Source organism: Pyrgilauda ruficollis, unplaced genomic scaffold (genome assembly GCF_017590135.1).
Source record: "Pyrgilauda ruficollis isolate IOZ18807 unplaced genomic scaffold, ASM1759013v1 scaffold59, whole genome shotgun sequence".
Taxonomy (NCBI): Eukaryota; Metazoa; Chordata; class Aves; order Passeriformes; family Passeridae; genus Pyrgilauda; species Pyrgilauda ruficollis.
The window spans coordinates 4,665,701-4,689,105 of NW_024527599.1; the positions used below are offsets into that span (position 1 = coordinate 4,665,701).

The 23,405-nt window shown below is 62.7% G+C and overlaps 3 protein-coding genes across 4 annotated transcripts in view; 1 reads left to right on the top strand and 2 right to left on the bottom strand.

Moving 5' to 3' along the window:
* Window positions 1-1,197: 1,197 nt before the first annotated feature.
* OVCA2 (OVCA2 serine hydrolase domain containing) lies at window positions 1,198-3,512 on the bottom strand. The gene has a single exon (XM_041482709.1). The coding sequence runs from the start codon at window positions 3,502-3,504 to the stop codon at window positions 2,818-2,820; it is 687 nt and encodes a 228-aa protein (XP_041338643.1). The 5' UTR covers window positions 3,505-3,512; the 3' UTR covers window positions 1,198-2,817.
* A 310-nt stretch (window positions 3,513-3,822) lies between these two features.
* On the bottom strand, window positions 3,823-21,308 carry DPH1 (diphthamide biosynthesis 1). 2 transcript variants are annotated; one of them, XM_041482707.1, is made up of 12 exons: window positions 21,220-21,308; window positions 20,379-20,525; window positions 18,111-18,174; window positions 10,651-10,772; window positions 8,851-9,005; window positions 8,122-8,243; window positions 6,868-6,936; window positions 6,002-6,158; window positions 5,011-5,111; window positions 4,703-4,781; window positions 4,287-4,418; window positions 3,823-3,963 (listed from the first exon to the last, which is right to left on the bottom strand). In XM_041482707.1, the coding sequence occupies exons 1-12, from the start codon at window positions 21,266-21,268 to the stop codon at window positions 3,889-3,891; spliced, it is 1,272 nt and encodes a 423-aa protein (XP_041338641.1). In that variant the 5' UTR covers window positions 21,269-21,308; the 3' UTR covers window positions 3,823-3,888. The 2 variants fall into 2 exon arrangements, with proteins under 2 accessions (XP_041338641.1, XP_041338642.1); XM_041482708.1 differs by lacking the exons at window positions 3,823-3,963; window positions 4,287-4,418; window positions 4,703-4,781; window positions 5,011-5,111 and adding an exon at window positions 5,139-5,687.
* Window positions 21,309-21,637: 329 nt separating this feature from the next.
* Window positions 21,638-23,405, top strand: part of RTN4RL1 (reticulon 4 receptor like 1) — a 29,254-nt gene continuing 27,486 nt past the window's right edge. Inside the window, exon 1 of the mRNA XM_041482743.1 lies at window positions 21,638-21,697. Within this exon, the coding sequence (XP_041338677.1) occupies window positions 21,638-21,697 (60 nt within the window). The remainder of the gene's footprint in view (window positions 21,698-23,405) is intronic.

Here is a 23,405-nt window from a genome sequence, read left to right on the forward strand (position 1 = left end):
AACTGGAAGCTTCTGCGAGTGAAGCAGGGAAGGGGGGGCTGTTCCCTACAGCTTGGTCCTGCTCCAGCAGCGGGGCCCCGGCATGGTCCCGGCTGTCCCCTGCCCGTGCCACTGCCACTTCACAGGCAGGACCTTGGCAGGTTTGGGGAAGCCTCGCTGTAAAACCATCTGGGAAACACATCATCCTCCGGGAGAGCCCCCTCCCCATGCCTCTGGCAGGTCCTGCCAGCAGGGACTGAGGAGGAAGAGCGTGAGATGAGTAAGGCTCAAACCCTGGCACGATCCGCACCTGAGGTCACTTTTTCCAGCGCTGCCCACAGCAACCCCACCCATGCCTAGTGTGCCCAAGTGGGTGGCTGGCAGGGTGGGCAGTGGCAGTGAACTCGAGGTGGCAGTGGCACAGAGGGAAGGGGTGAGGAGAGCTGGGGAGAAGTGGGAAAACAGCCAGGAGTTTGCAGGGAAGCAGCAGCACCAGCAGCACCGGCTGTGTCTCTGCTCCTGCCGGGCTCCTCCTGTCCTCCCCGGGACACTGGGACAGGGCTGGGGGCTCTGCTCACCCAGGGAAGGGGCAGCAAAGCTCTGCCTGGCCGAGCCCTGGACTCCATGCCCACGGCAGGCTCCTCACAAGCAGGGCCCCAGCCAGGGTCCTTCCTGTCCCTGAGGTCACACAGGTGGCTCCAGTGGCTGCACTGGGGTATGGAAAGGCACATCTGGGGACAGGGATGACAACACCCAGGCTTCTGCTGCTGCTGCTGACACTGGTGATTGTCCCCAGGCCCTCTTGTCTCAGGCAAGTGGCACAGCTGCCACCCAGATCCCGGGCTCACTCCATCACCCCTCTGCTCAACCACAGCAACTGGCCCACACTGTTTTGGGGGAAAAAACAACTCCCCTGGGTCACACTGAGTGATGGAAAAGGGAACTCCCCAGCACAAAGCTGAGTGAGGGGTGGGAGGACTCAGCCAGTCTTGTCTCCAGGCTCACCTCTGCAGGCAGCCAAGTTCTGTGGCTGCATCCCAAGAACAGACCTGGATCTGCGAGAGGCAGGGGCCAGCCCGAGGGCATCTCGCCAGGAAAGGAGGGAGAGGGCAGGATTCCCATGGCAAACCCCTCCGAGCCGCTTCCCTCCTCCCACCACACCGGGACCAAGCAGGACCTCCCTCCGCTGCTCGCACAGGCACCTCCTGCGAACAAAGGTCGCGTTTATCTGTTTTTATTAATTTATTTAAACCGCTACAGCAGACACCCGACAGGAGCCATCTTTATGCAGACCCCAGGAAAGGGGCAGGAACGGCAGCTCGGGTCACCCATCCCTCCCCGAGCCACCCAGGGAGCTGCCTGCAGAGCCGGGACCGTGCTGCTCACTCACCGCACCCGGGGCTTCTTCCCCTTCCTTCCCCGTGCCCGGGAGCTGCCGGTGCCTCCGTGTGCCCGGGAGCTGCGGGGCCGCAGTGCGGGCGGGCGGCCATGGCTGCGGTGCCTCCCCCGCACCGGGAAAGCACCGGGAGCTCGGCCACAACCGAACACCCCCCGGGGCTGCGAGCGCCGCCGCTGCCGTCCCTGCCCGGCGGCGGGGGCACGGCGGGGACAAAAGCTGCGCTGCGTTGTCACACTCGTCGCTGTGCTCGGCCACAGCTGCAGCCCCAAAAAACCCAGCCCGTGGTGTCACCAAGGGCTGCAGGGACCCCGCGCCCCCGCAGCAGCTGTGACACAGCCCACGTGAAGTGGCACAGACGGCCAGCAGTGCCCGAGCCCCCCCAGCCCCGCAGGGAAACAGCAGAGCGGGTTTGGGCTGCGGGGAAACAGCCACATCCTCCTGCCAGCAGCAGCACCGCGCCGCAAACCGGGGCAAAGCCGCGATGGGCGGAGAGCTGCTCACTCCTGCGGCGCTGCTTTAACCCCTGGCACCGCCAGGCACGCTCCCAGCTCAGAGCACAGGGAGGGTTTCTGCAGCACAGCGTCCTGCGGCCTTGCAGAGCTGACATTGCACTGCCCTGCTGCTCAAGCAGGGGGGAAATTCACTTTTTTCATCCCATTTCCCTCTTTCACCAGCTCTACACCCCCAAGGAAAGCCATGGTTAGAGAAGTTCTGCTAGCACTCCTCTCCTGAGACTGGTGCCCAGTGCTGAGCTGGGCAGAAGCTGAGCAGGACACCTGCAACTGTTACAGCAATAAAGATTTTCCTGTGCTTCTGGATAATACAGAGCCACAAACAAGCTTTTCTTGTTCATGGAGGCACTTTGTACAAGGAAGATTCAACACACGCACACCGAGCCAGCAGGCATTTCATTCCTGAAACAAACACCAGCCCTGGCACTGCCAAGGATGACACGGTTTTGCAGGCCCAGACCAGCTGGAAGCTTGGCTTAACAGGTATTAAAAACCACGAGGTTTTGGGGTGTAAAACTGCAAGAGCCCTGTGCTCTGCAGACACTTCCTGTGGCTGAGCTGAGGAACTCTCTTTTTGAGCAGGTGTTTGAGTCTCGGAAAGCACCTTTCCCACAGAGCAGTGTCACCCTCCTGCCCTCAACCCCGTCACTGTCACACCCCCACACCCATGTGTTACATGTCATATACATTATATATAACTTTATATGCATATATATATATACATATATATTTTACACTGATGTATGCAACAAAGTTGAAAAAAAGGGAGATAAAGAACCATTTAGCCTGGCCTGGATGAACACTGAAGAGCAGAACGTGCAGTGAGCTGTTCTCTGGTCCCGCTGGAGGCACGGAAACAGTGATGTTTCACAGGATGGGTGGCTGCACGTGGCTCACCAGAGCCCTTTTTTATTACAGAGCCCGTTCTCAAACCTGCCCAGCCTCTAGGCGCTCGGCCTGGCCCTGCCTGGGGCAGAAGCGTTCCAGGAATTCCAGGTAGGCTTTCTTCTGCGCCGCAGCCGCGGGGATGAAGTGCCCGCCGGGGTGCGTGAGCACAACGGGCTCCACGAAGCACTGCGCCAGCTCCCTGCTCAGGGCCGCTGCGATCACGCCGTCCGTGTCGCCCACGACGTGCAGCGTGGGCAGGGCGATGGGCTCCCGGTAGAAGTGTCCGTGCGCCGGGGCGCGGCTGGCGAACGCGGCCACCAGCACGGCGAAGGCCACCGGGAAGCGCGGGTCGCCGCGGGCCCGCAGCGCGCACACCATGGCGGCCAGCGCCGCGCCCTGGCTGAAGCCCAGCAGCCCGTCGAAGGGCCCGTGCTCCGCCAGCGCCGCCGCCACGGCCGACAGAGACTCCTCCAGCCCCGCCGGAGCCGCGGCCGCTTCGCCCGCCTCGAACGTGCCGGGCCCGGAGAACCACCAGCCGCGGGGGGGGTCATCCCCGTCGGGGTCGTCCTCAGCGCCGGCGGGCAAGCGGTGCGGCGCGTCGATGGCCACCAGCTCGGCGCGGCCGCGCAGGGCCTTGCGGAGCGCGCCGGTGCGCTGGCGGAAGCGGCGGGCGCTCTGCCGGTACCCGTGCAGCGCCAGCAGCCGCAGCGGCCGCGCCTCCGCCATGGCCGCGCCCCGGCGGCGCCACTTCCGCCTTCCCGCCGAAACGCGGCGCGCTGATTGGCCGGAGAGAGGAGAGCGAGCGGAGCGCCTTCGCGGAGTGACGCGCGCTCCCTGGCGGCGGGAGGTCGCGGGGGGTGAGGGCCGGGCGGCCCCGGCGGGGCGGGCGGGACGCGACCCCCGGTGCCACCGCGGGCAGGGCCGCAGCACGGCCCGGCCTTGCAAGGGGCAACTCGCCGCCGACAGCCGGGATCGGTCCTTGCGGGCAGTGGTGCTGTGGAGTTACGGGGTGATACCCCATCCATTGCGCTCCGGGGGTGCCGGTGGCTCTCACATCGGCGGTGCCCCCGCGTCTGCCCTTGCCGGTCCCAGGGCAGCGGCGGGTGACACTCACGAACCTGCGAGGTCCCCGGTGCTTGGCTGCTCCCCACCCTCGGGCGGGGCGGGGGTCGCGGGTGGCTTCCCCTGCAGGGAGAGGGAGGGTCAGGGATGTCCCAGCGCCAGCCGGAGCTGCGGTGAGCCAGTCCGTGCCCAGCCCGCAGCACCCCCGCGGGGAACCCCCCCTTTCCCGGGGAGCCGCCGGGCTCGGCAGGCGCTCACCCCGACAGGGCCGGGGGCAGCCGCGTGTCCCTCCCCCGGGCCGGGCTGGCACTGTCCCCGTTATTGTTCGGTGGCAACGACACCACGGGGTGGCGCTTGCGGTACGCGGCACCGGGTGCTTAGCCCGTCCCGGTGCTCTCACCGGCCCGAGGGACCGAGCGCGGAGCCGGTGTCCCCCCGCTGCCCACCTGTGCCGGCCGCCCGCGGCGCGGGGGCTGTGTGCCACCGTGGTTCACCGTCCATGGCCCCAGGGACTGGCTGGCATAGAAGTCCATGGGATAAGGCTGCTGCCACTCGATGTCCTGGAGAGCCACCGCAGCCTGCGGAGAGGACCGGGGATGAGTCCCCGAGCAGTGCCCCCAGAGGGGGAGCTGGGAGAGGTCCCAGCATCCAGCTTGGTGTGCCAAGGAGGGCAAAGCTGGAGGCACTGGGAATCCCACCGGTTTCACAAAAGACTGGATATCCCAGCAGCGTGCATGGACTGTGCACAGAGCACAGATGCAGAAGGAGGGGACACTGTCTGGGTGCAGGGACATCCCCAAGCCTGCTCTGGTGCATCACCCCAAGTCAGGACTGTCCCCCCAAAACAGAAAGGGGTGCTCACCTCATAGGGTGTCAGCAGTGGCTTGCTGAAGGCCTCTCCCCAGTCAATGGAGAGCCGGGGACAGGCTACCTGCACCCACCTGGAAGGGAAATGTCAAGTGGGGATGAGCATTTTGGGAAGAAGAAGGCACAGTGAAGCCCCTCAGCAGAACCCCAGAAGGTCCTTACTGTGCCAGCACCACCCTGGTAAGGACAGCCGTGCCCCTTCCCTGCACAGTGACAGCAGGACAGAAGTGTCAGGGGCAGCTTCAAGTGGGAATTGCACAGGGATGGGGCACCCTGGGGCTGGAGGGGGTCAGCAGCACTCACACATCCACCTCTGGGAAGAGCTTTAACTTGCTGGGGAAGATCTCAGACAGCAGCACCCGCACGTAGGGCCGGCCCAGGGCACGGAGACGTGACTCCAGGTGCTGCGGGGGGAAAAGGCACCTGGCAGGGTTAGGGCCCCCTAGCAAGCCCCCCAAGCCCTGCCCACAGCCCCTTCCTGGCCATCAAACCCTCTGTGGGTCCTTGCTCTGCCCCACGTGTCCCCTTGGCAGTCATAGGCCAGACTGTGGCCATGGCTCCGGCTTGTGCCCAGCTCTCCCCAGCACGTGCCTCAGCCTAATGAAGTAATTACTGCTCAATGACAACAATCTGTTCTCGTTAGCGGCTGCCTGCCCTGGGACACCCGCCTGTCATGGGCTGGCTGCAGCCAGGGCTTGCAGGAGGAGGTGAGGGGCCAGAGATGTCCTTGTCCTCCAGAGCCAGCACTAATCGCCCCCTGCCCAGCCAGCCCCGGCCATGCCCGTGTCCCGCCTGCTGTGGAAGAGCAGCTGCTGGGACCCTGCTGCCCTGCTCTGCCTCAAATCTCACCTGTGGCTACCCCAGCATTTCTGGGAGTGAGGGGCCACCATGCTCAGAGGGCAGAACTCTGCAGTCCTGCTCCCCTCTCCCAGCCGGGGTGCAGAAAGCGCCAGCATGGCAGCTGAGCAGGGATGCTGAACCTGATCGGAAGTTCATCCAATTAAAACAAATCCAGCCAATTAATTGCCGAGCTGTCTGGGGGGGGTGGGGGTGTGGGGGGTGTCTCCAAGACTGGCCAGCTCTCCCCAGGAACGGGTTTAATGAGCCCTTGTCCAGCCCCCCTCATCTGCTGCTAATTGCCCACGCAGACCGGGGCCGTGGCCACGGATGGGCTGCCAGCGGTGCCACATCCACCCTCACCCTGGCAGCAATGGTGCCATCCCTCACCAGTCCTTTCCCCCACCCAACAGCAGCACCTGGTGCCTGGTGGGGACACTGGGGAAGGGGCTGGTACCTGTAGGATGCTGGGGGAACCCTGACGTCCCAGCGTGCCCAGGATGAGTCCCCAGCAGCGGGCAGAGCTGGCGGTGCGGATGGCGTCCTGCCGGGCGCGGTGCATGCGCTCGTGGCTGTAGTGCTCCTCAGAGAACACTTTGCTGTAGGGATCGTACCTGCAAAGCACAGCCAGGCTCACACTGGCTCCATCACCTGCCCTCCTCCCAGTGATGCCTGTCCCTCATTAGCACTAATTGCCTCCCACAGCATCTGTCCTCCTGGCTGATGTAGGACCCAGCCGGCTCGTTAGGGGACAAGGACAGGGATAGGGACGAGTGTCCCACCACAGCACCCCAACACCCACCACAGCCTCAGCTCCGTGCTCGGCTTCACACTCAGCTCCCCCCCATCCTGGCTCATCAATTATGAAGAATTCTTTGATTTGTTGCTTTGTTTGACGAGGAGAATTTTAATCAAATCCCACTCGGGTTTCGGCAGCTTCACCAGCGCCATAAACCTGACGTGCGCCTCCCGTTTGTAACAAACGACCTACTAGGAAATTCAGATTCCTCCAAATGGGCCCAGCCTTTCACTCCTGATATTTCATCTGCTTTCAGCGGCCTCATCATCGCGCTTTATGGCCTCTGCCTGCAGCAGCCGGGCTTTAATGGCTGCACCTCCACGAGCTTTCACAGGTACTTGTCAAAATGTTTATATTCAGCTGGAGTAAATGGCTGGTGTTCATCTCCCCCAAGCATCTCCTCACCCACCCCGTGGCCTCTCACCTGCCCGTGCCTGCTGCTGGAAGCTGCCTGCCCAGCCCTGGGGGGCACAGGGGGACAGATGGGGTGGTCCCCACCATGGGATTGGAGTGGGTGCCTGTACCTGTACGCAGGTATCCCTGGGTTGGCAATCATGATGGACTCCAGGTGGAAGCGCCCGTCGCCCAAATACCTGCCAAGAGGGGAGGGAGAGCTATGGCACTGGGAAACAGCAGCACCCCATCCACATGTCCACTGGTTTCCCAAACTGCAGCATAGTGGAGATGCCAGGAATTCAAGCTTCTGTGCCGGGACCCAGGGGCAGCAGGCACAGCCAGGGCTCCCTGGCATGGCAGGGCTGGAGAGGCAGCCATGCTCAGAGCAAGGAGGGGTGCTCACACCAGCACGGGGTGGCTGGGAGCTGCTCCATCTCAATGGCTGGTTCTAGACGTTGCTGCTTCCATTTCTAATCGGATTTCCAGTCAGCAATTACATTTCAAAGCCTTTCATTCAGCTGCCCTAATGGAGTGAGGGCCTGGAAAATGAATTCAGACGTAAAACTTGACTAGATTTTGCCCTTAATTGGAGAATGACATTTTGGGAGATCAAAGCTAATTTGTCTGCAAAAGTTAGCCCCAGAGACGGTGCAAAGAAGAAAATAATAATGCAGGGAGGACGCAGGTAAGGCCGAGTGCACCTGCGCGGGTTGGAACCGCACTGCCGCTCCTGTGCCAGCTGCAAGGACCCACTCTCACCAATGCAGTGCCAGCCTGGCTGCCCCTGCCCGCTCCTGATGTCCTTGGAGAGACAGAAAGTGGCTCAGGATGAATCCAGAGCTCTCACTGCCCCTGTGTCCAGCAATCTGGAGCCCAGCTCCCCGCATGGCTGTGCTTGGAAAGGCACTGGTGCTGTTGGCTCCCAGCAGCGTGGGCAAGAAGGAGCTCAGCAGGGCCCAAACCCACACCTGGGCTCCCCGGCTCCCCCCAAGGGTGGGGTCCTTGTATTTATTTATTCTGCAGCACACTGTATTCACAGTACATTAAGCATTTCCATTACCTAAAATAATTAGGTGATAGGAAGCGAAGTGCTCCCTCTAATTTGCTGTCCTTAAATAAAATTAATGTTGCTGTGATGTTGGGCCCCGGCCATTTGTCTTTTCCAATTATCCACCCGCCCTTCCATCTATTATCTATTCTGATATACGACTCAATTATTTCCTCCATGCTACAAGCACACGCCACTTAAAGCAGCGTGAGGAGCTGAAGGGGGCCCATCCCAGCCTGTGGATAGCCCTAACCACCCCTTAAAATTGCACAAAACCAGGCAAGGGGTGCAGGAAGGATGGCAAGTCTGGTGCTGAAGGACCCTGGGTACTTACACAATGGCATCTGTGTCCTGAGCGAGCCGGGGTGATGTACAGCCCAGGATCTCTCCTGGAGACAGAGGCTTACACTGGGGCACACACACCTTGTACTGGGAGCGCAGCTCCTGTGCCACTGCCTGTGGGAGACATGGGGTCAGCACGGACAGGCCACGGCACAAAGGTGGCTGAGGACCCTTGGGGACACCCCAACCCTGGCAGTCCCAGCTGTCATGACCCGGTGGAGGGGAACCAGCCCGCTCGGGGTGGCACCAGGAACAGCCCCGCACAGCCCAGGATGCTCAGCGAGGCTCAAGCAACGTATCAATTAAAAGACAAGGGAAAAGGCTTAACGCTTGGATAGCCCCGTGTTTTGATAGACACGGCTCAAGAGGCTCATTCATCTCCTCCCCTCCTGCCCAGCAGGCCGTTCAGGGGCAGACAGAGCTTCCCCGGCCGCTGCCGGCACTGCATCAAAATGCCAAGTGCTCCACCGCCTGCCCTGACATTTCCAGAGCAGCTCCCGGGGGAGCTGGGGAGGGGTGCCGCCATGAAACATTGATCAGAGTTATTATAAAGTACTTGATCAACGTTATGGCAGCACCACATTATTGCAGCGACTCGTCAGAGGGGAACCAGCTCCACCAGCACCCCGGGGCAGCCGCTCCCACCGCGGGGCTGGGACGGGGAAGGGCTGAGCCAGAGGAAAACTCAGGGGGAGACAAAAGCCAGGGATTTCCATCTCACCTGCAAGGTGGAGACAAACTGGATGGTGCTAACCAGGGCCAGGGAGGTGCCTGCTGCAAAGTTGAAGCGAATGGTCTCAAGAAAATGGGATGCATCGATCTTTATGTCCACGAACACATAGAGCATCTTCAGCCCCTGGGTGGAGTCGATGGGAACTGGTGACAGGAAGAGACAGGGTCTGAGTGTGGGGTACACCCGGGGCTCCAGCGAGCCCCAGGCTGTTGCTGCCTGCAGCTGGGGGATGAAGCATGTTGGTGGGGCTCCCTGTGCCCCAAACTGCCCTAGTATAGGCAGGGTGGGCTGTGCCACCCCTCTGCCTGTGCTGGCACCCAGGGCACGGGTGCAGAAGGGAGCCACAGAGAGCTCTCTCCAGATAATGGCAGCCTGGGGAATCAATGAACACAAATCTAATTACCCCTGGTGCTAAGAAGCCTTTGTCACCACGATTAAGTGAATAATTAAAGTACACAGAGTCCACATCGATCCACAGCTCCATGTTCACTTCCCATTTTGGTGCTCTTTGCCTGATCACAATTAAGTGCAAATTACTCCCTCCTGCGGGGCACGTGGAGCTGGGAGGGAGCAGGAAGCATTATGTGCCTCACCACTGGCCACCCTGGTGACAGGACCACTGTGGGCAGCTCAAAAGGAGCCCAACATCCTCACAGCAGCCCATGGGTAACCCAGGGTTCCCTGTGACCCACCCAACTCTGCCCTATGACCCACCCAACCCACACTAGGCAAGGGCAACGAGGCCACGGGCAGCAGCTGGTGACAGTCAGCCTGGCAGTGCCTGCCTGTCCCTGCAGGGAGCAGCTCCAGACGATGTTGCTCCCATTCCCTGGAGCAGCCTGATGGATATGGCCCCTTCCTCCCCTTCCTGCTGTTCATTCATGAGCAGCAGGCTACAAACCAGGAGTTTTATACTCCCTGTTCCAGTGGTGCACATAACCCTCCTTCCTTAACAAAGCACCTAGCACACATATTTATCACCACAAACGCTCACACCGACGTGGCTTTCAGGACAGAGTTCTCAACTGGGGAGTCAGTATTTCACACAGAGCCTGATGCAATTCTTCAAACCCATTTATAGGGCCCCATAAACGTCCAGGAGGGCTGCCAGGTGCTGGGAGCGTGGCAGCAGCAGGGATGCACACACCTCCTACTCACTATGGCAATTCTGCAGATCCACCTTAAAACCCAGAGCGTCTTATTGTTATTTTTGGGCTGATTCCATCCTGGGTGGACTTCAAAGTTAGCAGCATCTGGGACAGCAGCGCAGTTTCCATGGCAACTGGATCCAGAGTACTGTCCGCCTGGGGAGCACACAGCCTCCTCCTCCTCCTCCCTTCCCCGCCCAGCCTGCACTGTACCCACAAAGCTGCCTTTCCTGGCCCCGGGACAAGCGGGACCCCCAGGCCCTTGCTCTCCTCTGCCATCATTCCCTTTGTCACCACTCCGCAGAGGCCAGGTGGGGAGCAGCAGCAGCCTCATCCCCTGGGCCAGCAGGGTCCTGCCAGCCATGGCCTTCCTGCTCTGCTCCCGGGGACACAGCTGGATCCGTGCGCTGCTGCAGCGGCCGAGCAGGATGAGCACAGCCTGCTGCGCCCAAAATCCTGTCCGTGAGCAGCCACCCAGCCAGCCTGGCCCCATCCAAAGCCAGAGAACAGAAAGCCCTTTGGGGCTGGCAGTCTCCGAGCTGGCGTCCAGATGTGCGGAGTTGCTCGGCGTGGCACGGTGGCAGCAGCACAGCCTCCACAGTGCCACCCCAGCAGCACCCCGGGACTCGGTGTCACCTACTTAGGCAACTGTGTCCATAGTGCACCAGGAAGTCAGCGCCCAGGGCCCGGGCCGTGTAGTCATCCACGCAGCAGGCGCCGTAGGTCACGTCACCCATCACCACAGCCTCTGCATCCGTGAATCTGTGGGGAGGCACAGCACTGAGGGTCACAGCCGTGTCACTGCAGCCCAGGTTCTGCCCCCCAGCCCCAGAATGTCACTATGGGGGGACCCCGCGCTGCCACCGAGCCACGCGCCGAAGAGGACAAGCACTGGCTACTCTCCGAGATGTCAACATGATTAAGCTGGAGAGCGGTAATCCGCCTCTTCAATTGGGTAAAGCTGTTTGCAATTCAGCGGATTATCCACTCATCAAACAATACGCTGCCAGATTCCTAATGCTTCAGCGGGGAGAGCAGCAGAGGGAGACCCGGCACAGCGTGGTGCCACCGCTTCCACCAGACAGCCCTGGGGACTGGAGCCACCAGGACGGGCAGAACAGCTGTCCTGGCATCCCTTGTGGTGCCAGCCAAGCCACCATCACCCCATGGCTGGGCATTGTATGAGCTGGTGAATCCAATCTGCACCTGGCTGTGTCAGCCCTGCATGCCAGTTTGGCCAAGCTGGGTGACCTCCAGAAGAGCTGGTGCTTAAGTGGCACTCTGCAAGGGAAAGCACCAAACCACCACTGGTGCTGTCCCCTACACCCAGTGCTCCAGTCCAAGCACCTGCCAGCTTGTGGGTGAAGGGGCACACACCAGCACCAAGCAGCAAAGCCAGGGCTCTGGCATGATTCAGAGGCACCACCTTTGTGGGTATTTATTGCACCATTTTGGGGGATTATTAGCTTGGCTACCTTCCCAGGGAGCTGCCGCAGCAGGATGAGAGCAGGTATTGCAACGACAAAGCCCCGTGCCTGGAGGGGCTGCTTAAACCAGATGCTAATTCCTCATTTAATTGAGGCCTGCTGTAGCTCGGTGCCAGCGGGGTCTCCCCTGCTGCTGGCACCGGGGACCCGGGAAGGAGGGGGCCCTGGCACAGCGTCACCCCCTGCAGCACCCATGGCTGGCTGGGGGCCAGGGTCCCGCGCTCCCCCCGAGCGCCAGGCAGGGAGCGTTACGTCGGCGGCAAGAATAGAAATGGTGGGCAGAGCTGGGCAGATGGCAGAAGGTGGAGAAATGGCGGAGCGTGCTGAATATTAACAGCTCCGGCCCATCCGTCAGCGCCCGGGGAGGGGGACAGGGAGCAGCAATGCTGGAGCGTCCCCAAGGAGGGGGCACAGCCATCCTCACCTCTGAGTCCGGCCTGGGCAGCTCCCACTCCACGAGGGTTGGGGATGCAGCTGGGGAATGTCAGAAGATGGGCAGGATGCTGCCAGCACCCAAATCCCGCGATTCCTCACGGCCAGCGTGGCCTGGATGGGAGGATGGCTCCTCCACTGCCCACGTGGTCACACCGTGGGGCTGGGGGCTGCCAGTGAAGCTTCCAGAAGGCTCTTCCCACCCTTCCGAGCCCCCAGCCCCCTCCTCTAATGAGAGGTGATGAGATGAACGTGAATCAGACTCCACACATCTCAGCAAAAGTGGAAAATTATTCAGCTCCTTAAGATTCAGGATGGGGAGGTCTGACTCAGAGCGGCAGCCAGCGCCGCTTAATTTTTTATAGATTAAAATGTATGCAAATTGGCCCAAACCCCAGAGAAAGTCCCTGGGGGTGAAGAGCAAGAAAGTGAAATAGCAGCAGTGGAAGGAGGAGGGCAGAGGTGCCTGTGGCCCTGCCCGGTGTGTGGGGCTGCAGCTGGGCAGGGAGAGGTGAGGCTGAGCCCTGTGCTGGCCATGGGCAAGATTCCTCCTCCGGCTGCAGGGAGTGGAGTTACAGGTGAGCAAAGAGGCCACGGGATGGTGCCTGATGAGGAGGGAACCTAATGGTGCTGGCAAGGCCAGGAGCCTGGTGGTGCTGCAGGAGGGGCTCCAGGATGGCACACACCAGGATCACCCGCTCCGGCTGGGCTGGACAATCGAGCGGAGCCGTAATCATCTCCAGAGACAAATCAAAGGCAGGCACCAGGGCCTCCCCTTGATGTTTTAATCAGTTCAGTGTCGCCAGAGTCTTTCATCAAACTACAGAGGAAGGAAATGTCAATTAGCAGCCACCTGCCTCCAACACAGGCTAAGGAGCTGCTTGCCAACCAGTCCGGACCAGGACGTGGGCAAGGGGCAGCCAAGGCAGCATCCTTGTCAGTGTTTTGTGTCCCTGGAAGTTGTCACAGCCACGGATAGGTCCCAGCAGCATGCTGGCAGTGGTGACAGGGATGTCCCCACCCAGCGCTGAGATGCTCATTACAGCTGGGAGCTCATGAATATTGAACACGTGGGGAGGTTATTCATCTTTTACGTCCCGCAAACCCCGGCTCATTCTGAAAAACCGCCTGGCCTTAGCATTTTTCTCATCTCCCCCTAATTCATTATCTGCTCCTTTAAACAGATGGTTCCCAAAATCCCATTTATAAAGCGCCATGCTCAGCACTGGCAGGATGTGCCCCAGGGCACGCCAGGTCCCGGCCCCGATCCCAGTTGGGACCCCCAAGCCCTCCCAGCCCTGCTCCCCAGTGCAGGACGGAGGCAGCACCAATCCAGGGACAAGTTTTGGGGCTGAAAACGCTGGGTCAGAGACATGCACACATGGGGCCTGCATGTCTCCAAGCACGGGGTAGCCAGTCCCTGTCACCTGAGCACAGGCACTTGGCTGGAGCAGCCCTGATTTATCCCAGCCCCTCGAAAAATGAATGAGAGCATTTGCTGCTGGCAGGAGCGCGAGGTCCCTTGGCAGTGTGTGAATGATACAGTGCTGGTCCTCAAGCCATGAGGCAGAGCTGCTCTCCCCAGCAGGGACGAGTCCTCAGCCCCTGCGTGTCCACCAGCCCTTGGTGGGGAGGGATTGAGGGGACTGGGCTGAGAGTGGCCAGTCCTGGCACCCCTGCGCTATGGGATGATGGAGCCAGCACTGGGATGCCAGGATGTCTGTGTGAGAGGGACAGTGCAGACTGCCCCTGGTCTCTGAGCCACCTGCCTCACCTCCATGTGGCCTTTCAAATACCCCACAACCACCCCATAATCACCCCACAAACTCCACTCCCAGTGCCGCCCTGTGCCCAAACCCAGCGTGTCCCAGGACACCCGTGGGTGCTGCAGTCCTGGGCTGTGGGGGCCAAGCCCAGCCCTGGCTGAGAACAGTGCACTTAATTAGCAGAGAAGCCCATCACCAAGCCCCATTACCAGACTCCCAACTTCATTAGCACAGGAAGGCTGCACATAATTAAAATAATGAGTCTGCAATTTTATTGCAGTTGGTGCTGGAAGAGCCCGGCTGCAGCTGGGCAAGGATGGAGCCCCACAGAGCTGCTGCAAGTGGGGCATGATGGGGAGAGGTGGGTGTCCCCACAGCCCCCCAGGAGGAACCATCTCCAGCTGGGTCCCCTCCCCTGAGGAGACTTCCCAATTTGTCCTCACTGTAGGTGGCAGGGCAAACACCACCTCTCAAGGGGCATGTCCCAGGGCACCCCAGCTTTGCTGGTCCTGTAGCAGCAAAAAAACCCCCCAAAATAAGGCAAACCAAGGGTCAGTGCACGTTGGCTGTAAAGGCACCATGACCATCCCGTGTCTGGATGGTGACTGTCCCCTCTTCACAACACAGAGCTCTGTGGGATACAAGGAGCTGGCATGGTGCACTGGTGGTGGCACCACACCTGTGCTGGCACATCCCAGCCTTGGGAGGTGACATCCCTATAGATCCCACACATTCCCCCTGGCCCAATCCCCCTGGCGCAGGCACCACCCGGGCAGAAGGTTTTGAACATCTCCAATGAAGTGAGAACTTCATTTCTCTAATGATGCTGTTGTGTGGTTAATGACAGTGATTAAATTCCCCTGCACAGCGTGCACCCGCTGCCAGAGCCTCCAGGTTGTGCTGAAAAGGACGAGGGGAGAAGGGAAGGCAGCGCTGGCCAGCAGAGCCACGGCACTGTGCAGCTGAGGCCAGATCCTGATCTCTGTTAGTGTCCCAGGCTGGCCCTTTGGGACCTCCTGGTGATGCTGCCAGCTTCATCACAGCACTCAGTCCCACACTGCTCGGTGCCACATGGCAGACCTGCCTGGCCAAGGGACCTGGCACCTGCTGGCACTGGGAACCTGCTGGGCACACCAGCCACGGCACTGTGGGGCACGCTATCCATCAGGGCCTCTTTTGTCCTGGCCTTAGTAGGGCACTTCAAGCTCTGCCACAGCTGTTGGGCTGTGCACACAGATGTTTAACTCTTTATTACTCAACCAGGACCTGCTGTCATTCCAAAAAGTCCCTGTCTGCTCCTGAGTCACCAGGATGAGACTAGGATGGTCTGTGCACCTCCAGCACCACCTCTCATGGATCTTCAAAAGCCACTGGGAGTTGGGAGGTGTTTCAAAAGGTGTTTAAAAGCCACTGGGAGTTGGGAACTTGTGGCAGGGCAGCCTCTGCAGGCATCAGGACACCCCTGGGCCCACCTGCCATTGCCCATGGCCGCCACCAAGCCTCAGCTGATTAGCAGGAGCCTCTCACCCCGGCGTGGCACAGGAAGACAGAGGGATTAGCAGCTGCGAAGCCCGACAGCCGACTTTATTAACACGGAATCAAAAGCCCAGCTGAGAGCCCAGCTGATCCATCTGCTCCAGCCCCGGCAGGGAGGGGAGCAGGGGTCCCGCTCCTGGCTGCACAGCCCCCAGCTGCAAGCTGGTGGCGCAGGGGGACACGACTGCCACCTCCCCGGCATGACAGCGGGTGGGCTGGGGGGCTGCCCCTCCCCGAGCTGTGGTCCGAGCTCCCCCCACGCGGCTCTCCACGCTGCCGCCCCCCAGCACGAGCTCCTCTCTGCCGAATTACATCAGCCGTGACAAATGGAGCCAATTTGGAAGGTGCCGCGGGAGTGTCGTGATGTGGCGCCGGCAGCGCGCAGACCCCGGCCCCGACACCGCCCCCCCGCAGCCCGGCGGCTCGCCCCGGCACAGCTTTGACAATGACAAACCTATTAACGGTAATTAACTGGCCTCACACCGGTCAGTGCTCCGAGTGTGCTCTCGGTTTCAAAGGCTCCAGGCTGAGAACCCCACCGGCCTTTCCGGCGGCGGCTGTGATGCTTCGGCTACATCTTCATCCCCGCAGCCCCTCGGGGCTCGGCCAGCGCCAGTGCAATGCTGGGAAGCTCAGACAGGCCCCACCTGGCCTCCCCCCTCCCCTCTTTACTCCACGGAGCTCCCCGGGGGCCTGCTCACTCCCACACGGCAGCGAGGGACGTGCTGACACTGCCGTCCCACTGCACGGGGACAGACAGACGCACAGCGAGCACCGTGTCCCCCTCGAGCCGCCTGTGATGCGGGGGAGTGAGCCACATCCCGCTCTCGGCTCTCCCAGCACCACCAGGCCACGGCACAAACACTCTATTAAAAGGCAGCTCCAGCAGAAGGGATAAATATTCCATCTGAGTGGCAGCTGACACGGCTCCAGTTCAACCAAAATACACAGGGATGGGCACTGTCACCCCAGGGGCACCACCCCGGGCATGGCTCTGCAGCCAGCAGCAGAGAATGCAGGGGAGGGGGAACTCACTCCCCAAACTCCCACCAGCAAGGACAGGGCAGGAGGCTGTGGGGATGGGCTGGGAAAGGGGCTGCTCGCTGAGCAATGCCTCCAGTGGGCACACAGGTATTCCTGTCACGCTCAGCCCTCACATCCTCTCTGTCACCAGGAGGAAGGGGACACCAGCCCAGGGCTGATGGTACCCCAAGCCCCTGTCCCCAGCCTGGTGACAGCAGCCAGAGCAGACAGCTGCAGTGATTCCTGTCACGTTGGAGGCTCATCCGGCCCCAGCACTGGGTGAGGAGGGCCAGCAGGAGCGGGTGGCCGAGCTTCCATTCCACATTAATGCTGGCGATGAATATTAATAGCAGGGAGAGGCAGGAACTAACGAGGCCACCTGCCGATTCACACCTCACCTCCAGCAGTGTGACTGGGTCCCCAGTGTGTCCCCAAGAGAGTGGATACAGGGCTGGGCTCATCCTGCCCACAGCCACTATCCTCTGGCTGGCAGTGCTGGTACCCAGCACAGCCACATCGCCAGCCAGGGTGACAGATGGCTCCCAGTGCTCCCAGTAAGGGGGTGGCAGTGGGGTGTTTCTGGGTACTGCATGGTGGCAGTGAGGGAAGGATACAGCCCTCCTGCTCAGCCTTGAAGCCATCCCACATCCAAACACCATCCCATCAGTGCCCCCACATCCCCTCCCTTGGCTGGGCACCTCCACCCACGCAGCACCCATCTCCCACCAGCACCCCTCACCAGCCCAGCAAGGATGGCAGCACCCCAGAATCCAGCGGCACCCTGGCATTCAGCACCCTGCAATCCACCATCCACCGGGAAGTGGGGCTTAAGGTTTCATTCAGATAAAAGAGCCCCTTAATCCGCTGCCTTTGAAGTCGGAGACATGAAAGCGGCTGGGTGCCAAAGCCGAGAGGAGGCAGCTCCACTTAAAGGGACAAACCCACGCAGAGCTGCCCACGCTCACACCCATCCCCTGCCCCCCTGCCCGCGCCCACCTTCCCACCGAGTGTGGGGCTGCCGTGGGGGAGACAACGGCAGTGTGGGGACAAAGCCTGCGGGCACGGCTGCCTACCCACCCAGCACGGCAGCGGCCTCGGCAAGGCAGCTGCTAATGAGTGCCACGACCCCGATGGCAGACGAGGCACGAAGTGCTATTAGCACTAATTCATTGTGCTAAAACAGAGAGGGGCTGCGGAGGGGGCTGTGGTGGGTGTGGAGGAAGGCAGACGCTCTCAGCAGGAAAGAGATCACGGCCAATTTCTGCAAGGTGCCTGCATCCCCTGTCACTGCACAGCCCAGCTCCTCTCCAGCGCCTCAGCCTCGGCTCTCAAGCAGCACAGAAAAATCAAGAGAGGAGCCATGGAGAAGGGGTCACCCAGCAGGAGCGACCCTTTCCGTGCCATCACCGTGGCCTCGAGCCTCCCCAGCCGCAGCAAGGCTGCCCCTGCACATCTCCGTGGCTGCAGAGGCAGGACGAGGCCGGGGGGAGGAGGCTGGGTCCTTGCCGCAGCGGTGGCCCCGCTGCCGGCCCTCCCCTGGCACCGGGCTGGCGTCAGCCGCTCGTTAACACGGCTGCTCCCCGGCTCCAGCACCCCTGCGGGGCCCCGGCATGCCGAGCCTGTCAGCAGCTCCCGGCACAGCAGAGAGGAGAGGAGAACTGAGCAGCGAGGGCTGGGCTGGCACCGGGGCTGGCAGCAGGTCCCTGTGACCCACCGCAGGGCTGCCCAGCTGTGCCCAGCCAGGTCGTGGCCCCAGCCACAGCACCTCCTTCCTGCCCAGTGGCCAACCCATCCCCAGCAATAGCCCCCATGCCCTGGCCAGCCCCGAGCCCTGCAGGGAAAAGCAGTGCTCTTACCTCTCAATGATGTCAGCGATGGTGCAGGCGAACATGAGGAGCCCTTCTGGCATCTGCAGGGCCACTGGGAAGAGAAACAGCCACGGGGTTAGGAGGGGCTGAAAGGGACATCTTGAAGTGGGGACCAGCTCAAGGTGCAGCCACAAACCATGCTCACCAAACCAGGCAGGTGTTGACCAAAAATCCGGGTGGTTCTGGCAGCTGGGGTGCAGATTGGGCCATTCCTGCCTTGGGCCACCTCCACTCTCCCTGTGCACACACCTCATCCCTCTCTGAACCCGCTGACACCGCTGGTCTCTCCCACTTCTCACAGTAATGACTTCCAGATTTTAATTATGTGCTGTACAGCAAAAGGTACTTTCTTCTGTTTATTTTAAACCTGCTCCTAATAATGTAAACGTGTGCCCCTGGTTCTCCTGGTACAAGAAAGAGTGAATAATCATCCCCTGTTCAGCCTCTCCACATCATTCACAATTCTACATCCCTATCATATCCCCTTTCGTTCACCTCTTTTCCAGCTAAAGGATCTAAACCTATTTAATCTCTCCTTATACAGAAGCTGCTCCAAACCTTTGATCATTCTCACTGCCCTTCTCCACACCTCCCTCGCAGCTTCTCTCTCCATTTCAGGAGGGTGGCCAGCAACAGCCGCAGCATTGTGCCTTGCAGGAATTTATCCAACAACAAATTATGTCTCCTCATTTGCTCCCTCCTCACAGAACAATCAGAACAATCCCTCTCCTCCAAAGGCCAGCAAACTGCCCAGTGCCTGGGGTCCAGCCAGGGGTGGTGGGGAGGAGCAGGGACCATGATGGAGGAGGTAAATGGAGGAGGCCCCATTAATCCTGTTGTTGTTTCACCTCCCAATCCCACTAAGATATCCCAGCTTCCATGCTATCTATCCAAACACTCTCTGCAGATTCCCCTCCAACAAAATCCCCACGCTTCCAGGCCCAACCCACTGGAGCTGTGTAAAGGCCTGGTTCAAATTAGGCTGATTCCCACCCTGTTCCAACCTGCAGGGCCCAAGGAAAGCTGCACGTGCTCTGCCAGCCCTTGCCTGACCTGGCAGGGATCCCCCACTGAGCCCATTTTGGCCCATTTGGGGCTTCCCTCCACCCCAGATCTGCAAACAGCAGATTGGCAGGAGGCAGCTGGGTCGCTCTCCACTTCCACAATACAATGGGGAAAAGGGGTGCTCCCCAGCCCCCCCAAACCCCCCGGCAGGCAGGGCACAGGCAGGGCTGGCTGCAGCCCTGTGGGAGGCTGCGTTCCCCCAGCAACGAGCCCCTGGCTGCTCTCTGCACACGCGGATTCTCAAATCCCAGCACGGCTGGCTGGCTGATGGGCTCCGCTCCCAGCTCTCGGAAGCCTAAATCCCAGCCGCATATTTACATTTAATTAGGAGGTGCCAAGCAGCAAAACACAGCGAGGAAAGGCAGAGCAGCACGGCTGGGCGGCCTCGCCGTGTCCTGATGGGACACGCCCAGCCCTGACTGCCACCCCGCAGCCGGGATGGGCCGGGCAGCCCCGCACCCTCCGGCAGGGCAGCCGGGAGCAGCTCAGCTGCCAGAACATCCCCGTGGCGCCTGCCAGCCCTGCCGGCTCGGTGGCAGCAGGCAGAGCCATTCCCAGGTGGATAGAAAGCATTTCAAATCCGGCTATGCCACACGGCCCCACGAGCAGCCCCTGTGTGCAGGTGAAGTCAGGGTGGGGACGTTGGTGACACCCGGGGGTGAGAGGAGGCTCCGAGCCCTGTGCCCGTAGCTGATCACACACTGCTCAGAGGGATGCACAGGAAAAGCCCTGGCACCACTCCTGAAGCCTCCACAATCATTCCCTGCCCCTCTGGGGGTACACAACCCTCTGAGCAGGGTTCAGAGCAGAGAGCAGCATGGCCCAGCTCCCTGCCAGCCCCACCCGGTGCCCGGTGTTGTGGGGCTCCCCCTTGCCGGCACCAGCAGCGTGTCAGGAAAGCGCAGGGAGAGAGGAGAGAGGCAAGAGGAGCACAGCAGGGACCTGGCCAGCATCCCAGACACATCTCCAGGCTGACAGGTCCACGCAGCTCCACCTGTCCTGTCCAATGTGATTATAATCCAGAGATACAGATCTATTAACCCCCCTGGAGAGGAGCAGAGCTCGCCATCACCGAGCCTAAACACATCGGGGGCACAGCAGCAGCTCAGCCCCAGCCTCCCCTGCCCCACGGGGGGTGCTCAGCAGCACAAACCAGCCCCAAACCCGCTCATGCCCCGGGGCAGCGCTCACCCTTCCTGGCCTGAGCCTGCCGGATGCGCCAGATCGTCTTGGGGATCTCGAAGTTGTAGTTGGGGGGCAGGGCCGCCGCGGCCTCCCGCAGCTCCGCGTTGCCCAGGATCTCCTCGGGGATCTGCTGGGCCACCCGCCGGGCTCGGGCTGCGGGACAAACGGGGGAGCTGAAGGAGCGTCAGAGGCAGCGCAGCCCGCACGCCACGGGCCACCCGCAGCCTGTGCTGTGCTCACACCCCCGGGGACAAGCGGGGAAGAGGGGTGGGGTCCTGCCCTGCAGGCTGGGGGCAGATTGCTAGCGCTTTTTGGGGAACAAAGCGGCTTTTTTTAACCCAGAAAGCACGGCGGTAAGGATGTGGAACGCTATGAGCGCAGCTGGCTGTCCCCACAGCGAGGTGACAGCCCCTCAGGGCTCATCGGCCAGCACCCCGGTGACACCCTAATGCACCCCCGTTTCCCCAACAAGGGGATCCCGTTATCCCACCGGGAAAGAGCCGCCCAGCGCCGGGTGCTCCATCCCCGGGAGCCTCATCCTGAAGCCGCCCCCCGACAGCAGCCGCCCCCCTACATCTCGGCGATGCCAGAGTGCAGCGGGGGAGTGACAGCAGGGGGATTATTCACTATTTCCAGCCCAACACCGGCACTCACGAGCCACCAAACCCTCCCCGCACGGCCCACGGGACAACCGACAAAGGGCCAGCTGGGCCCGGCCGGCGGCGGGGGTGGCCGGGACGGTGGAGGAGCCACCTCCCGCCACCGGCCGGGCCTTCCCCGTCAAGGCAAGCAACACAGCGGCCGGTAGCGGCACCGGGAGCCCCGCGCGGAGCCGGTCCCAGCCCACCTTTGGCGGGCACCGGGGCCGCGCTCCCGGCGCGCACGGGGGCCGCCATGGCTGTGGCGCACGTGGAGGCGGCAGGCAGCACTAAGCGATCCCCGCGCAAGGCCGGAGCAGTCGCCGGCCGAGAGCTCGAGCCCGGGAGCGCACCGGCGGGCCCCGACGGGACGGGCGGCGCGGCGGGGACCGAGCGCTCTCGCCACGGTCCCGGCGGGACACTAGGAGTGCAGTGGGATGTGACAAGCGCTGCGATGGCGCGGCTGCCCGCCCTTCACGTCGGGGACGTGGTCCCGCCGCATCCCTCGCGGTGCTGACAGTTTCAGGGTTAACGGTCCGAACGTTAACACGGGGACGGGGCGGGGGCACCGGGGACTTTGTCACGGTGACGGGTCCGTGTGTGTCCCACCTCAGGCCCCTGCGAAGCATGGGGCAAGGTGAACCCGAGGGTAATGGGGACCCCCTGGAGACAACGGGGATCCCGACGGTGCAGTAAGGACAGCAGCGCTCCCGGTGGAGTAACGGGACCCCCTTGGGGCAGTGGGGACAGCAGCATTCCCGCTGGGATAACGGGACCCGCTGTGGGACAGAGGGAAGGAGGCAAGAGGGACCCTCGAGAGGCAGGAGGGACAGTCCGGGGTCAGCGGGGTCCTCCAGGGGACGACAGAAGACCGAGGAGGCAGCGGGGATCCCCTGAGGAAAGCGGCGGTCCCGGCGGGGCCGTGGGGACAGCTAGGTTCCCGGGGGGATAACGGGACCCGCCGTGGTGCACGGGGGAGGAGGCAGGAGGGACTGTCCGGGGACAGCGGGGACAGCTCGGGGACACCGGGGTGTCGGGACCGCGGCGGAGAGCGCGGGGACAGCAGGAATCGGGAGACAAAGGGGACATCAGCGGCCGGGAGGCAGAGGGGTCAGCAGAGCCCCCGGTGACCCCGGTGGGACGGCAGGGAGCGGGTGGGGCGGAGGGCACCGTAGGGAGCGGCTGGGACCGTGCCGGGGCGGCGGGGACAGCGCGGCCAGCAGAGACCCGCATCGGACGGCGACATCTCGCAGGACACGGCGACACGGCGGGCAGAGGGGACGATAAGGGGCCGAGGGGACGGTCCCCGGGGAGCGGCAGGGTGGGTGCCGGGCAGGCGGGACAGCGGGCACAGCCGTGCCCACGGCAGGCGCGGGGCGGCGCGGCGGAGCCTCGGTGCGATAACGGAGCACCGTGCGAACGACGACGGCAGAGGGGACAACGATGTGCCGGGGGTGACAGTCGGTCCCGGGGGGACCGCAGAGCCTAGGGGGGGCGGAGCTGGGCCATACCCCCCGGTGGGGCGGAGGGAGGGCGGCGGCGCGGGGAACGGGAGCAGCGGCACTTTCACGAACTGTCCACGGGAGGCGGGAGAGGCGGCGGCGGCGGCGGAAGGGGGGGCCCGGGGGGGCTCGCCCAGCCCGGCCCAGCCCAGGCCAGCCCAGCCCTGCCCGCCCCGTCGCTGCCCCGCCCCGCCCTGCCCAGCCCTGCCCGCCGCTGCAGGCAGCGCGGCACCGGCACCGGCACCGGGCACCCCTTTATAGGCTCTGCCCGAGGGGGTGGGGGGCGGCGGCGGCCCCAGCCCCGAGGGGGCGGCTCCCCCCTAAAAGCCGGCGGCGGGACGCGCGGCGGGCAGAGGCGCGGCCGGCGCTCCCCGGTGCTCCGGGGCCGGCGCTCCCCGGTGCCGCTGCGGCTCGGCCCGCCATGCCCCCGCGGGGGCCGCTCGCCCGGGCTCCGGCTCCTCGTTCCCGGTACAGCAGCAGCCGCCGCCGCCGCTACCGCTCGCCGCCGCCGCGCCCGAGGCTCTGAGCGCCGCCGCCGCCGCCGCCGCCGGGAGGCGCCCGCCCCGGCTCCAAGATGCTCCGCCAAGGTGAGCAGCGCACCGGGAGGGCACCGGGTGCCGCGGGCACCGGGGGCAGCGGGGCCGGCCCAGAAGTTTGTCTCCCCGCCGAAGTTGGGGCCGCGCCGCCGGGCGCCCCCCGCCGCACCGTGTTACCGGCGCCGCCACCGAGGCTCGGGCACCCCCCGGGGAGCGGCACCGGCGGGAGCGCAGCGCGGCGGGGAGGCGGGAGACCGGGAGGAGCGAAGGGAGGCAGGGCAGGCGCCGGGTCCCGCAGGACCGGGGACGCGGCGGGTCCCGCGGGCACCGGGGGACGGCGGGGGCCCGAGGCAGCGG

Bases quoted from the DNA above. Each gene is read 5' to 3' on its own strand.
- DPH1 (XM_041482707.1), bottom strand. From the start codon at position 21,268: ATGGCGGCCCCCGTGCGCGCCGGGAGCGCGGCCCCGGTGCCCGCCAAA. The intron at 9,006-10,650 runs GTAGGTGACACC...TCCTGTCACCAG, and splicing joins CTATGGACACAGTTGCCTAA to TTCCCATCGACTCCACCCAG. The intron at 4,419-4,702 runs GTGAGCACCCCT...TCCTCTCCGCAG, and splicing joins CACTGCTGACACCCTATGAG to GCTGCGGTGGCTCTCCAGGA.
- OVCA2 (XM_041482709.1), bottom strand. From the start codon at position 3,504: ATGGCGGAGGCGCGGCCGCTGCGGCTGCTGGCGCTGCACGGGTACCGG.